General features: G+C 58.4%; 1 protein-coding gene across 3 annotated transcripts in view; it reads right to left on the bottom strand.

The window, feature by feature from the left end:
• The window catches only part of NEK6 (NIMA related kinase 6), an 85,861-nt gene that overhangs the window by 7,800 nt on the left and 63,268 nt on the right, over positions 1–14,793 (bottom strand). For all 3 annotated transcript variants that reach the window (XM_023242702.2, XM_006939451.5, XM_003995858.5), the window contains exon 8: positions 5,214–5,308. In XM_023242702.2, coding sequence (XP_023098470.1) covers positions 5,214–5,308 — 95 coding nt within the window. The remainder of the gene's footprint in view (positions 1–5,213; positions 5,309–14,793) is intronic.

Below are 14,793 nucleotides of genomic sequence, written 5' to 3'. Positions count from 1 at the left end.
TAGAGGCCAATCACCAAGCGGTCTGCGGCCCTGTTCCGCCACGAGGTAAAGGGCAGCAGGACCACGCTCTGGGTCAAGCCATGATTCCAAACGCGCCTCTGCGCCAGGGGCGGCTGATTCTTAGTCTGTTTCCCCGACTGCTTTCTTGCTGGGTCTCAGTCCCTTGAGGCTGCTGCGAGAAGGTCCCCTGCCGAAGATCCTGAGGCTGGCACCGGGTGAGCCAATTCCTTCAGCTCGTGCTTCAGAGCTGAGCTCTCGTGTAAATAAATAAATTCCGCAGAGCCCAGGCAGTCCGCCGGACTGTAGTGAAAACAAAGCCCCGGGCCTTCTAACAAGGCCAAGCCCCAGCATCTCTGGGACAGAGGGGAGGCTGCTGAAATCACTTGGGGCTCCTGGCTCCTCACAACCTGGTCTTTCGTCTCCCAGGGGCTCTGGGCAGAGGCCCGGGTCCCTTTCTCCACCAGGGGCGCCTACTCCAGAAGGCCTGCCCGTCCTGCGTGGCCAGGGCCTGGCGCCTGTCCACTTTCCTGCTGTGACCCTGGGAAGTCTCTCCACTTCTCCGAGCCTCAGTTTCCTCCCACAGAGCCAGGCAGGGACTGGCCTAACGTGATTTCCCTGATTCACCCCAACGTCCCGGGCGGCGCTGGCCTGGCGGGGCTCCCCGCTACTGAGCCAATTGGCCGGTTTCTCCTGGTGCTGACCTTTTCAAGACGGATCCCGGTTTGCGCCCACTCCTGGGGGACACAAGCCGGTGCTTTGTGGCAGCTCCTCACTAGCCACGGGTCCAACATCAGCATCTTAAAGTGACCTCAGGAGTTCCTCCCTGGATACGGGGATGCCGTGAAAGGGGCATGGTGGGCTGAATAAAGGCTCCCAGAAACGTCTGTCTCTTAATCCTTGAAGCCTGTGAATGTGTTACCTTAAATTCCAAAAGGGAGTCAGCAGATGTGATCGAATTAAGTACCCCAGATGGCAGGTTCTTCTGGGTGGTCCAAGTGGGTCCTATATGTAACCACAAGTGTCCTTACATGAGGGAGGCCGAGGGGGATTTGACTGCAGAGGAGGAGATGTGTCGCCAGAGTGCTATGAGGAGGGGGTCACGAGCCAAGGAATGCAGGTCACCTATTTTCCATGGAAAAGGCAAGGAAATGGGCTCTCCCTAGAACCTGGAGAAAGAGCCAGCCTCACCAACACGTGCTGTCCACTGAAATCGATTCTGGATTTCCGGCCCCCAGAACTGTAAGCGGATAATGTTGTTTTCGACTTCGTGATAACCTGTTACAGCAGCCAGAGGAAACTCACACGGGGGGCTTTTGAGACTTCCAGTCCATGCTGGGGCTCCGGGAAGGGCAGGCCTGGCCGCATCGGCCAGGTTTTCTCTCGCTCTGTGCTATTGCCCCAGACCTCACACACCCCCCGCCCCCACCGGGCTCAGGGGTGTCCCTCAGGAGCCACGCCGAATCCTCAGATGTGGTCTGGAGGGGCTGCGTGGGCGCGGAGCCTCTGTGACAGCTCCTGTCGCCGGCGCTCCTGGAACCCACCACAGGCTGCTTAGTGGGAGCTCCAGCGGTGTCTGCGGGATGCTTCCTCCCAATTACCAAGCCCTGGGCACAGATGCATCTCCCTCCCTGTCTGCTGGGAAAACATCCGCTCCCCGCGGGGCCGGGGGTGTGGGGAGAGGGGTGGTGTCCTGCAGCAGAGCCCCTGCCGCCTGACATCCTCCGAGAGGCTGGCCACGGCTGGCCACATCAGCCACACTAGCCCTCTTCTGTGGGAGGCCCAGGTCCTTAGATCAGTGCCCGCTGTCCCCAAGGATGTCAATGCCCGAAGGACTTGACTGATTTCATTGACCTCCCACTGCCAACACGTCCCTCCCTGGCTGCCAGCTGTGCGGCCCCCCATGCTGCCGACGCGTAAATCAGCTCGGCCGAACGAGAGGCTGGTGCTGGTGAGCCACGAACACGGACGCTGCCTTGTTAGACGCGCGTTTAGGTGTCACCGAGACCCAGAGGACCGCCTACCGGGAACCCATGGGCCGAGTGTGGCGGGCCTGGGTGGGCATCGGCCTCCAGAAGCCGAGACAAAGGCTCGGGCAGGGAGCAGGGCGGCTCTGTGCCCGGGGCTTGGCACAAGCACAGGGAGCCAGCTGCCACCCTCTGGCCCCGGGGAGATGAGCCTGCCGCCTGCCACACCCACCCTGGGCTCACACCCTGGTCGGTGGCCTGCGTGTCTGTCTGTTTATGTTTGGAGACCCTCGGGGTTCACAGAGGCAGGAAGCGGCTTACGGAAATCCCAAGCCCGGAATGGAAAAATAAGAGAACCAAACCGTCTGGACCAGAGACGATATCCATGAGGGCAGGGGGACAAAGCTGAGTCCTCCATGGAAAAGGGGGCCAAGCTGCACTCTGGTTTCCTGCTGGCCAAAGCAAAAAAGGAAACGTGGCCAGTTGTGGGGTAGATGCCAACTGATCGGCCTGCACTGGGTCAGCAGCTCCAGGCAGCGGGTGGCGGGGGGTGGGGGGGAGGGGGGCGCGGGCAGGGGTGGGGGATAATGAACTTCAGTGACCTGCCTGCCATTGCCAGAGGGCTTTCTCTGAGCCACGGTCTGTTGGTGCCTCACAGTAAGGGACGGTGTGACCCCATTTTGTACTGGGGCGACGGAAGCTCCTGGAAGGAGACGCTGACTTGCCCCAGGGCCTTCATGGGATGAGGGGGCAGCTGAGCTCTGAACGCAGGTCCTTCTGCCCAAAGTGTCCCCACACCAGGATCCTGCGCGCTCTCACCCAAATTACCGCAGCCACGTGACTTAGCTGCATGCACGCGTGCACACAGTCGGATTCAAACTCGCACGCCCTGCCCCCTGCTACGTGGAGGGCATCTGCCTGGTCCTGGGGAGACCGGGAGCGGCAGCCCGGCCCCCTGAAGACTGACCCCGGGGTGGACGACGCCCAGTTAGTGGGGGGCTGGAACCCCCTCCTCAGAGGGGCAGGGGGGCAGGGCTGTGGGTACAGGAGCACGGAGCCCGGGGAGGGTGGGCTTGGCTTTGTCACTGGCCTTAGCCCTGGTGGCCCTGGTGTTCACCTGAAGAAGAGACTGTACTTGGAGAGATGGCTGGAGAGACCCCGAAGTCATGATTCATCTTGGGAGGCAGATACCGGTGCCAGAGATTCTGAGACTCCGGAGCTTTGCCCACCTGGCTTTCATTCGTTGTAGGCAAAACGCAACCGAACAAGCCCTCTGGGGCCATTACGAACGTGCAGGTACGTGGGGCACCCAGTAAAAGCGGGTTTCTTTCCTTTCCTGTCATCCTTGCTGAGGAGAGTTCCGACTTTCATCTCTTTTCTCTTGTTGCTAAAGACGCCAATTCCCCCCCACATTCCCTCCCGCACCCACTGTCCTTCCCAAGGTCACCGCCCACCCCCCTGCTCAACCACTCTGACTCCCAAACCCCACGGCAGCCGGGCTGTGGAGGGAGACAGGGACGGGGAAGGATACAGAACGCAGCCCTCTTCCGCCTGAGGGGGCCAGGAACTGCCCTGCGCTCCCTGATCCACTGCGGCCACCAGGTGGGCACCACCGCACCCCGGCTGCTCCTGTTTGGTGGCCATTAAAAGAATTCCTCCCACAACAGATGCCCTGTGGGGTCCCGGAAAGCAGGTCTGCTCCCCATCTCTGACAGGGTCCGACTCCTCCTCAGACCTTCCAGATGACACCGTGGGTGGCCCACACTGCTGACCTCCGGGAGAAGGGGGTCCCGGGCACAAATGCCACCTGGCTTCCTCTTTAACCACTAGGTTGCTTATTTAAAATGAAATGTCTGCTGCTCTTAAAAGCATTTGAGTTGCTGTGAAGTTTCAACCTTCCAAAGGGATCAGTTTTGACCTCAGAGTCTCAATCAGTAACGTGGGGAGGGGGGGACCCTACTGCCAAAGGCCCTGACCACAGAGGCAACCACGGTCCCCACGTGGATCAGCGGTGGGCAGCTTTTTCCTTAAGTTCACGCCCAAGGACTGTGAGGTCGATTCCCAGAGGCAACAGTCCCAAGGAAGCCAAGAAACCAGTCTCCGTGACACCCACACACTCCCGGTGGCCCCTGGCTGCTACCTTGAGCGTCGCCGCCCTGGCGGTCACGGGCCACGTCAGCGTGATAAGGGGCCTCTTCAGCTTCTCACTTCTGAGCCAGACCCCACATGTGCTCAAGTCAGCTCCGGGGAAAGCAGAAAAATAATCAAGGTTCCAATTTTGAAAGCAAACCGTGCTTTCTGGTCTCATGGCCCTTGGAGGATCGTCAAAGCTTTTCACATCTGTTGTTGCATTTATCTGGACGGTGACGGTGCAGGATAGGTACTATTCCCATTTTAGAGATGGAGAGGCGGGCTCAGCAGGATGCACAGAATCCCAGAGCTGCCCAGCACGACGGGGCCAGGGCCAGGGTGCTGGAGGGTGTGGCTGCCAGCGTGAAGACACGGGAGGGCTCAGGCCCCCTGCCCTCCCACTGGCGGCTGCAACAGCTTCATGGCTAAGAATGGCTTGTGCTCCCAGACCCCCAGGGTGGCTGGCCAGAATGAGCGGGAGCTTCTATTTGTTCATGGCGTCTCATGTCTGAGCCTGCCAAGACTCAGAAATATTCCCGTCCTTCCATCCAGATTGACCACCACATCTGGAAGTGGCCATTTGGTGGCTCCATTCCATGGCTCACGGGAGGGAACAGTGGTCTTTGGTGAGACCCATATTGCTGAGCCCGGGAGAGTGTGGACACCCTCTGTGGCGAGGGCTTCAGAAGCACGGGCCAGAGCTGACCCCTTCTGTCCCCAACAGAAGCCTGAGGCATGGGTGAATGTCAAACAGTGGACAGGAGCACCCTGGTTACCAGGGAAACTGGGGCAACCAGACCCCCTGCCTGTGCCACAAGCAGACACTGGACTCTGTTTCTAGTCTGTCTCCCTCTGAGCTGCCCAAGGGTGGAGGGTGGCATGGAACCCAGTCTGCCACTGGTCACACATCTAACAATGTCCTCCAGCCCAACGGTGTTACTCAGGCAGACGATGGGCTGAGTGGGGTGAAGGACAGGACCCAGACGGTGCCCATGTCACAGGTGGACACCGTACATCCCTGGGTTCCCACCTTGAGCTGGTCGGGGGAGCCCTGCCCCGGCTGGGTCCCTGACACGCATGCCTCCCTGAACGCCGCTGAGCCGTGAGGCAGACACTCACCTCATACAGCAAACAGCCCAGAGACCAGATGTCGGACTTGAAGTTGTAGCCATTCTCGTGGATCCTCTCCGGTGACATGTAGTACGGCGTCCCCACTGCAACACAGGAAGACGGAAGAGGGGTGGGTGCTTATGCTCTGTGCGGGGAAGGATGTAAGGGGGAGGGGAAGGTGTGGAGGCTGGGGAGAGATCCAGCCTTGGTCTCCCCGGGTGCCTGGGCAGCCCCCTCTCGCTCTCCGCCTGTCCCCCCTCAGCCAGAGGAGATGCTGGACAGGACTGGAGCTCCCACACCGGGTAGGGTGCTAAAGCCCCTGGGGACAGGGACCTCCTCAGACCTGAGAATCAGCCTGGGGGCTGGGCAGTTGGGGACAGTGTTTCTGCCAAGGGCCCGGGGGTGGGGGGGGTGGGATGCAGTGGCCAGGCTCTGCAAAGCAAATGATCAAATGTCCTTTAGGGTGAGTGCTTGAATCCCAGAAGAGTCCAGATTTCTCAACAGTGGGAAGGAAAAAAAAAAAAAAACCCAAAACCTGTTAATGCTGACCTAACATTCGTGTTCCTAACAGTCCCCCGAGGAGGCATACCCACTTTACAGATGGGGAAATGGAGGCTCAGAAAAGCGGCGGGACTACGGTTCAAACACAGATCTTTAGGCTCCAGGAAGTGAGCTCTTAGCCACTACCCTTGGCTGGCACCAAACGGCATGTCCAGACTTGGGGTTGGCCAAGATGTCTTAAATCAAACCGAGGACAGAAAAGATAGTAACCATAAAAGAAACGACTGATAAATTGGACTTCACTAAAATTACGGACTTCAGTTCCCCCAAAAGACCATTTAGAGAGTCAAGGCAAGCTGCAGGCTGGAATAAAACAGTCCTTCCATACATCTACCCAACAACGGCCCCAGACACAGAATATTTTAAAGCATCTATAATTCAGTAAGTAGAAGACGAACAACCCCCTCTCTCAAGTTCGCAAAAGGCTCGAAAGGGCACTTCACAAAAGAGAATTTCCAAGCGGCCAACGAGCACATGAAATGATATTTTGCTCATTACTCATCAAGGCAACACAGATTAAAAGCACAGCAAATTACCACCATCCACCCACCTGAGGTTAAAGTTAAAAAGACAGATACAAACCAAGCCTGATGATGTGGGGGGGCAGCTGGAACCCTCGCGTATTGCCGACGGGGACAAAAAAATAGTACACCCACCTTGGAAAACCATCTATCGAGCTGAAAACGCTGCTGATCCCATAACCTGCCAGGTCTGTTCCCAGGCCAATGTCCAAGAAAAATGAGTGCTTCTGTCCATCAAGAGCCACGATCAAGAATGTGCAAAGTGGCTTTATTCACGATAGCCAGAAACTAGAAACAAAAGCCAATGGACGCTAGAATGGATAAATTGCTAACGTGGCCTGTTCACACAATGGAACAGTAAACATCAACAAACAGGAGCCAGGAAACTGACCGATCTCGCAGACACGGTGTTGAGTGAAAGCAACCGTGACAGAAGGGCATGCGCTATCTGATTCCATTTTTATCAAGAACAGGATATGTATATACGTGAGAATTCAGTTAAAAAGCAGAGGGGGCACACCCTTGACGATGCGGAATTAATTGTACAAAGATGAGAGGGTTTCCTGAGAGGAGGTGAGCTCCTCATCACCAGAGGCATGCAAACTGCGGCAGAGGGGCTGCTTTGGCGGGGCGGAGGAGGGGCCCAGAGTCAGGATTTGTAAACAGATCTGTGGTCTGAGACTCTGATCCCAGTCCATTCGGAGGATGACTGTCCTGGATGCTTTGCGATCAGACCTTAAAGGCTGCTACACAGAGAACGTTTCCACTGGCCTGCAGATGCCATCTGGACATGATGGTGGCTGCCGCTGCTCCAGCTAGAGTCTGTGTAAGGAGCCGGAGTCCAGGGGCGCCTGGGTGGCTCAGTCGATTAAGTGTCCGACTTCAGCTCAGGTCATGATCTCGCAGTTTGTGAGTTCGAGCCCCGCATCAGGCTCTGTGCGGAAGCTCGGAGCCTGGAGCCTGTTTTGGATTCTGTGTCTCCCTCTCTCTCTGCCCGCCCCCCCCCCCGCCCTGTTCATTCTCTCTCTCTCTCAAAAATAAATAAACTTTAAAAAAAAAAAAGGGAGCCGGAGTCCAGCTCGGCAGAGGCTGGGCCTGACATGTGGCTCGTGACCTGCGATGGAAGGATGTCCTGCGTCACGAAACATGCGCGACCCTGAGGGAGAACAGGCCTTTCAGTGAACTGGAAAACGACAGGTGCCCTAAAGCAGGGGCCCAGGCTTCAGAAACTCGTGGGCCAAAGACATCCTGGGGCAACTTTGATTTTGCCAGGTAAGGCGGTTTTAAAAGCACAAAACCCCAACTGCCAGTTAGTGGCACTATTATTATAAAAAGAGAAGGCGGTTTAACACTAGAGTAAGTGGGAGCACTCACAATCTCAAACTCGAGGACGGTCCTTTACATTGAAAAGTTTAGCTGTTTGAAAACTTGATTACCTTCTAGCGTTTTCTCAAGTCATTAGAGACGGACGAGGACTTACCATGGCCAACTTGTAAAGGCTGTGAACAGTGATGGGAAGCCCTGCTCTGGGCTTGAGCGCCCTGGGGCAGGACCTTGTTAACCAAAGGGTCCCGGTGCCCTGTGCAGGACCAGGCCCCGGGGGGCATCTTCTAAGTGCCTACTCACACAGTCAATGAATCCGTCCTCGCGTCACTGTTAACACCTTTTTCTTGCAGCCTAATGCACCGCCTGTTTAATGTACTGCCGTGGAGGAGCCTACTGGTTGGTGCTGTATGTGGACACCAACACCCTTGGATGGCAGCAGTCCTCAGCAAGGGCAGCAGCCATCACTTAAATGCATGTTGGAGAGACGGCGTCCTATATGAAACCTCTTCTGGTCACGAGGGAGCAAAATGAATGGGCAAATACGAAGTGGATGACCAGCTCTCAGACCAGACGGTAAGGGACCCTGGCACCAGGAAGGCTGTGGATGGAGGTCAGGGGCCCTGTCCCTCAGCGAGGGACAGCAGTGTCCACTCCTGGCCACATTTCACCCCTACTCCTGGCCCAGGCCCTGGACGCTGCTGCGAGCACAGGCTGGTCCCGACGCCTCTCGCCACCCTCAGTCTTGTCCTCTGCTCATCTTAGACCCACCTGGGCCTCTACGGGAGCAACTTGGGACAGATGCCCTGCAGCGTGGCCAGGCCCACCTGAAAGAGAAGACTTCGAGTGCCCGGCCCCTGCTTGAGACCCTCATACTGCCACCCTAGCCCAACCCTACCTGCTCTTCAGTTCACCTCGGTGCCTTTGCACATGCTGTCCAGGTAGGCTGCCCCTCCCCCAGCCAGGGAAAGCTAGCTGCTTGGTGAGGCCTGGACTTCTGGGTTGTCCCTCTTTTCTGTCACCACTTTCTCCCTCCTCGGGCCTGCCTGTGGTGAAGGCCTTGGGGAACGTGGGGAAAGAAAGGTCAGGGAGCACCCCTTCTCCCCCATGCTGCACCCAACCTCCAACCTCTCCATGGCTCCTTCTGCTTCTACCCGTTTCCACAGTGCGGGGGGGAAAGGCAAACACCCAGATGAACGTGGACTTTCTTCTAAGATGCCAGTGCTGCAGATTCTATCCATCTGCCTGTCCATCCATCCATCCATCCATCCATCATCACCCATCTTATGGGTCTGCTTATCTACCCATCCATCAGTCTATCTATGGTCTGTTCATCTATCCATCAGTCCACCCATTCATCTGTCCTGCATCCAGTGTTAACTGAGCCTTGATGTTGTGCTGGGCCCTCCCAGGAGTGGGCCCATCAGGAAGTAGTGAGTTTCCAGTCCCCGAAAGTGTCCAGAAGGACACAGAGAAAGGCTGGGGTGACAGGAGCTGCAGCTGAATCATTTGTAGAAACCTGTTAAAAATGTGGACCCCGGCCCATCCCCAGACCTGTGGGATCAGAATCTCTGGGGCCAGCGCTCGGGACACGGCATCTCTCCCTAGCTCCGGGGAGATGCTGACACATGTCACAGTCTGGGGGGCTGCCCCCCCCCCCCCCACGGTCATGCTTTCAGATGCCAAGACACCTGCGGAGCAACCAAGCTTACGAAGTGTTAACTTAGGGAAATCTGGCCTGTCCCCGCTGGGCACTGGGTCCTCGTGCCCCCACCCCTGGGCCGATTCTCCAGATCTCTTGGCCCCACCCGTGAGCCTTAGAGTTGGGGTGCTCAGCTTGCGCCGGGTGAACACAGCACCTCTTCCTGTTTTGTCAGCTTTTCCTGGGAATAAGTCTGTAAGACCTGCTTTCTATACTGACAACAGACACTCAAACGCAACGAAGCATAATGCACAACTTGCACGAGTTTTAAAGATAAAATGAGACACTTCAAAGAAATCCCAAGCTTGTGGCTGGCCCTGGAGGATGCATCCCCAAGCCCCAAGGGAGCGGTGATTCTGGGGAAGACTGGGAGAAGCCAACAAGAGGAGGGGCCCTGAAGGCCACAGCCGACTGGGCCCCCAGTCCTGCCCCAGGGGCCCCTGGTCACTGCCAGCAAAGCAGCAGCGCAGACTCTGAGACACTCAGGCGGGCCCAAGCCCCCTTCCAGCAGCCTTCCCATTGGAGCCCCGGCCCCGCCAGATCCCAGCCAGCCCCCACCCTCACTCCTCGCAGTGGGGGACGGAGCTGGCGTATGAAACAGGAGCCTAACAAACCCCGACCTTCCCCGCGTCTTTGCCTAGAACTCCCGGATTTCAAACCGGGTGGATATCAGAGGAGAACGTGGGACCTCAAAGCGGAGGCTGATTAAAGGGGCCGCATCCCAGAGATGCGCCACTCCTGTCAAAACAAACTTTGCTGCGTCTGGAGATGCTTGCCGTGTTTGAAACGTGTTCATTAGATATGAAAAAGGCAAAGATTTCACATGAAGGAGACGCTGGCGTCTGTGGGCTGCACTTCTTCCCCACTCGGCAGTTTTGAAAATGGCTGGAGAGATGGGGGTCCCCGCCCGACACCCACCCGCCAGGTGTGACTGGGGGCTGGGACCCCGTGTGCAATCGTGGCGGCAGAGGTGGGGACCGCATGGACTCGAGGCGGCATGTGCTTCAACCCCTCCGCAGGAGGGAACTGAAATTCTCTCTCCCAGCCTCAGTTTCCCCAGTGGTGCAACAGAGGGGTTGCACTTGAGGGTCCCCGGAGGCCTCCGCTCCACCTCGTGGAGCCTTGGCTTCTCTCTCTGGAAAACGGGGACAGGACAACTGACCCACAGGCGCAGGTGGAGGGGCTCTGGGAGGCCCCCTCGGGCCCCAAGAAGGAGAGGTGGACTGCAGCCAGGAGGGCGGGGGAGGGGGCAAAGCGAGCGAGCAAGTGAGGGAGTGGGGGAAGAACACAGGAGGGAGTGAGGACTAGATTCCGGAACCCAAGGAGTGGCTGGCTCCCTCCGGGCTGGGCCCTGTGACCCACATTTCCATCTCACTGTGACCTGTCTTGTGAAACTCCCTCCCCACCCCCAACATCCAACCAGGCCCCCACATCCTGAGAGTGCTCCCCTCCCCTCCACCCACCGACTGGCTTGGCCCTCCCTGTCCTGCCTATTCCCACCCTTCCTCTGCCCCAAGGCGGGGGCCCCTGCCCCCCATGCCTGGCTGGCTTCTTATCCCCCCAAGGGAGAAAGGCCAGGTCCTCAGCCTGGCATTCGAGGCCTCTCCAGACTGTCCCTGCTCCCCGTGACACTGGATCTTTGGGCAGCCACATAGGCACCTCCCTGCCACTCTGTGCAGCACCCTGTTATCCAGGTGTTAGGGTCTCACCCAAGACGGCCCGGGGGTGTCGGATGGGAAGGCGGGCGGCCGCGCTTCGGGCTCTGGCTGGAGCACTCCGCGGGCACCGCGAAGGTGCTCACCTGGCGGCACCCGGGCTTCCTCCTTTGTTAATGGACGGGGATGCTCCCCTCCCCCAGGGAGGCTGCAGCACTGTCGCCCCTAACACCCGGGGTACAATTATTAGAACTGCACTAGGACGGGGGAGACTCTAAGTGGATTCCGCAACCCGCCCCCCCCTCCCGCCCCCAGGCTGTAAGTTCCAGAGAGCAGGGGCCTTCCTGGTGAGCGGCCCGGGGCCGGCCGGGCACAGAGCCGGCCAGGTGAATGAGCGGACAAACAGGTGAGCTGCAGTTTGCTTCCCAGCCAGGATCGCGTCTTCCTGTGCTGTCCTCTTGAGACCCTCTCCTTCCCTCTCTGGTGTCAGCTCAACCAGGAACAGTCTGTGCCCTGAAAAATGCCAGGGTGTGGCAGACAAGCCAGGTGCCCCTTGCCAGCCAGGTGTGATCTCCCAGGACCTCCGCCAGATCAGAGTTCAGAAACCAGATGTGCCTGCCGAAGCAGGTTTTCTAGGCCAGTTACTCCCAAGCGTCCCGGCTGCTGGAACGGGCAGGAGGTGGCCCAGGGGACGTAGCTACACGAAGCGGGGTCCCAGGGGGCGCTTGGCCGTGAGGTCCGTGTGCCCACTCAGCAGCTGTTCCCCAGGGCCCACCCGGTGCCAAGTGTGGGCACGCTCACGGGACCGTCAGCGCGGCGAGGACCGGAGGCCATCCTCCCTGCCGGCAGCCCTGCCGGGAGGGTAGATGAGCTTCTCCCCTGAGTGGCTGGGCACCCAGAAAGCTCATCTGGACTCAAGCCCGTTTCCCAGGATGCCGTGGGTGTGCCTGGAGAGGAGCGGACACCTCAAGGAGCTCTAGTCCCTGCGGGCCAGGTGACTACAGGGATGTGGTATCCCTCCCTCTGGGCCTCAGTTTCCTCATCTGTCAAATGGAGATAATAAACCTCGTTTGGGATGACTTTTTAAAGAGCCACACATGTTTCAGACACCTTTTAAGCCTTGTCTTCTTTGTTAACTCACGTCTTCGGTGAGGTCGGTGACAACAGAAAACGGAAGCAAAGGGGCAGCCCTGGGAGGATCGGGCATGGCCCCAGACCCCCCCCCCCCCCAGGGCTGGTCAGGGCACAGTTTAGAGACAGGAGCCCGGCACCCAGCCCGTACACAGGGGCCCTCGGGGGACAGTTTTGCCTGCCCCTTCCCACACCACCCTGGGACTGGCTGTGTCTGGGGGCCTCCTGAGAGCAGGGAAGGCTGCGGGATCCCATCTCCAGCACCCAGCCCTGGGCCAGGGCGGTCGGCCAGGAGAAGGGAGAAGGAAGGAAGTTCTGCCCTGGGGTCAGGCCAGGGGTTGACAGCCTGGGAAAGCCAGCGTGCCCCGACCGCTGTACCTGTCTGGGCTGCCCCCACTCGGACCCTGCGAGGTGGCTGAGGCCCGGCACGCGCCCTGGGCACAGGCTGCCTCCCTGCCCACCCCTGATCCCAGCCTGCGGCCGCCCTGTCACTGCCGCCGAACAAGCAGGGCCTGCTCTCCCAGCCCTACAATTTGTCTTGCAGCTGCCGCCGTTGCTCGGAGCCAGACACTTGCTTGTAGCTTGTGAGCTGTGTATGGGCAAATCTTTCATTTTTCTTTCATTACGCCGGCGTGTACTGTCACTTAATTTTTATGTATGCAATCCTTCCTGACAAATATGATCTGCTGCCTGGTAATTCGTCTGACGCTCATTCTGTTCCGCGCTCTAATTACGGCTCCTATTCCTGACACCGAGGCAGCCGCTCTGCCACCGCTGGGTACCGCACCTGTCAGCCCGGCCATGGCATGACTAATGCCCTTTCATGCCAGCCTCGTGTTAGCAAATACAGAGGCGGGGAGGGGCCCGGGGGAGGGAGAGGCAGAAGGGGATGCGATTTGCATAAGCCTTGCCAGGGGGTCAGCAGCCTCAGGAGAGGAGGTAGTTGCCAGGGTAACGTGGCTCCCGCCACAGCATCCCCACATAGTAGGTGTGCAGGGACAGCGGATACATAATTCATACTCACGCACGGGGCGTGAAGGAGCCCTGACCCCCGAGTCCCTTTCTGAGTCACGATGCAACAGCAATTAGTCTGATATCTTGCCGGAGCAAATGTGTGCAGAAGACTTAGCTGTGGCAGACCCGCACTGTGGAGAGGGGGCCTTTCTCCCATGTCGGGGGGGGGGACTTCGGGCCCTGGGTTTCAGCTCTGTGCCGTCTTGTGGTGGAGCCCAGCCCTCGGTTCTGAGAGTGGTCCTGGGGGCAGGGCCTCGCCAAGCCCCCTGCGGCCTCTCAGCTCCCTGGCGTCCCCTGGACACGGGCACAAGGCCCCAGGAGGGCTCCTTCCATCCACCACTGGGCCCGATCGCTGCTCGGAGGCCTCGGGAAGACCCCGGCCTAGCAAGCAGCCTTTTCCCCAGTTCCAATTCCTTCTCATTAATATAATAAGTGCACCAGTCCGAGTCGATAAACTCACACTGTCGGACGAGCCCGTATTTCTGCCCGTTCCTAATGATGTGATCTTAACTGGCTCTGACGAGCGCGCAGTCTCCTCCGTGGAGGGACCGAGAGGAGGGACCTGACTGACAGGGGACAGAGGCAGTGGCTTTAACTCTTCTCTTTGACAGTTGCCCTTGAACGTCTGGCCTTTTGAAGCTCTTAAACCAGAGAGGTAAACAGTCCCAAACTCACCGAAGCACTGATTTTCACAAGGAAGGGTCTGAGGGGGCCAGGGAACAAGGCTTCCTCTCGGCACGGCAGGCTGGGGGGCTCTGGAGGGAGAGCCAGCACGGCTTCCACGGCCCAGCCCTGGTCTTCTGGAGGAAGCGTGGGCTCCGGAGGAGAGGCCCGTGTTCGAGTCCTGGCTCTGCTGCTATGCGACTCAGAAGAATCCCTCAAGCTCCCAGGTTCCAGATTCCTCGTTGGCACAAAGGAAGGGTCCTGTGGACCCTCACGGCTATTGGAGGTGTGAGTAAAGTGTCATAAACGCAGGGGACGTCCTTTCAAGCCCCGCCCACAACCCACATTCAGACACACACACACACACACACACACACACACACACACACACACTCGCTCAGGTCGGAGCTGCTGATCTCTTAGTGCACTTCTCCTGATCGTGTGCTTTACCCCGAAAGCCTCTAAGCCATCGGGACCTGTATGAACAGTGACAGATTCCACCAGGAAAGTGTGTCTCCGGGAGAACACCTCGCTGTCACCAGAAGCTGCTGTCTGTAGTCACAGCATGCCGCAGGCACTCGGGGAGAGGGTGGGGGACACACGGTCTGGGGCCGTGGAGAAAAGAGTGGTTCCCAAGGGAGGGGGTCGGCCTTCACAGGGCAGGTAAGCCTCAGGAGCACCTTCCCCGGCAAACGCCACCTCCAAGAACCAGGGACAGGCTGGCTGGGAGCAGGATGCCCCTGCCATATCTGCATCCTTCCCACCCAGCCCTGGTTAAATGCGGATATGCCCTGCTGTAACGCACAGGGGACCCCCACGTCTGTGTTCCACTGGGGCCCTCCTGGTTTCTCTTTCCTAATCAAATGAAAACTCCTCATCCTCCAACATTCCACGTTTCATACCCAGTCACATACCCGGTGTATGGATTCGGAACTGGCATTGGTTCACGGAACCCGAAACCCACGCGTGCCCAAGTGTATCCCCAAGTCCAACCCTCAGGTGCTCTCCAACTCCCGGAA

The sequence above is a fragment of the Felis catus genome, chromosome D4, assembly GCF_018350175.1.
Source record: "Felis catus isolate Fca126 chromosome D4, F.catus_Fca126_mat1.0, whole genome shotgun sequence".
Taxonomy (NCBI): domain Eukaryota; kingdom Metazoa; phylum Chordata; class Mammalia; order Carnivora; family Felidae; genus Felis; species Felis catus.
Note: the sequence above shows the minus strand (reverse complement) of the source record. Positions and strands in the feature narration are given on the sequence as shown.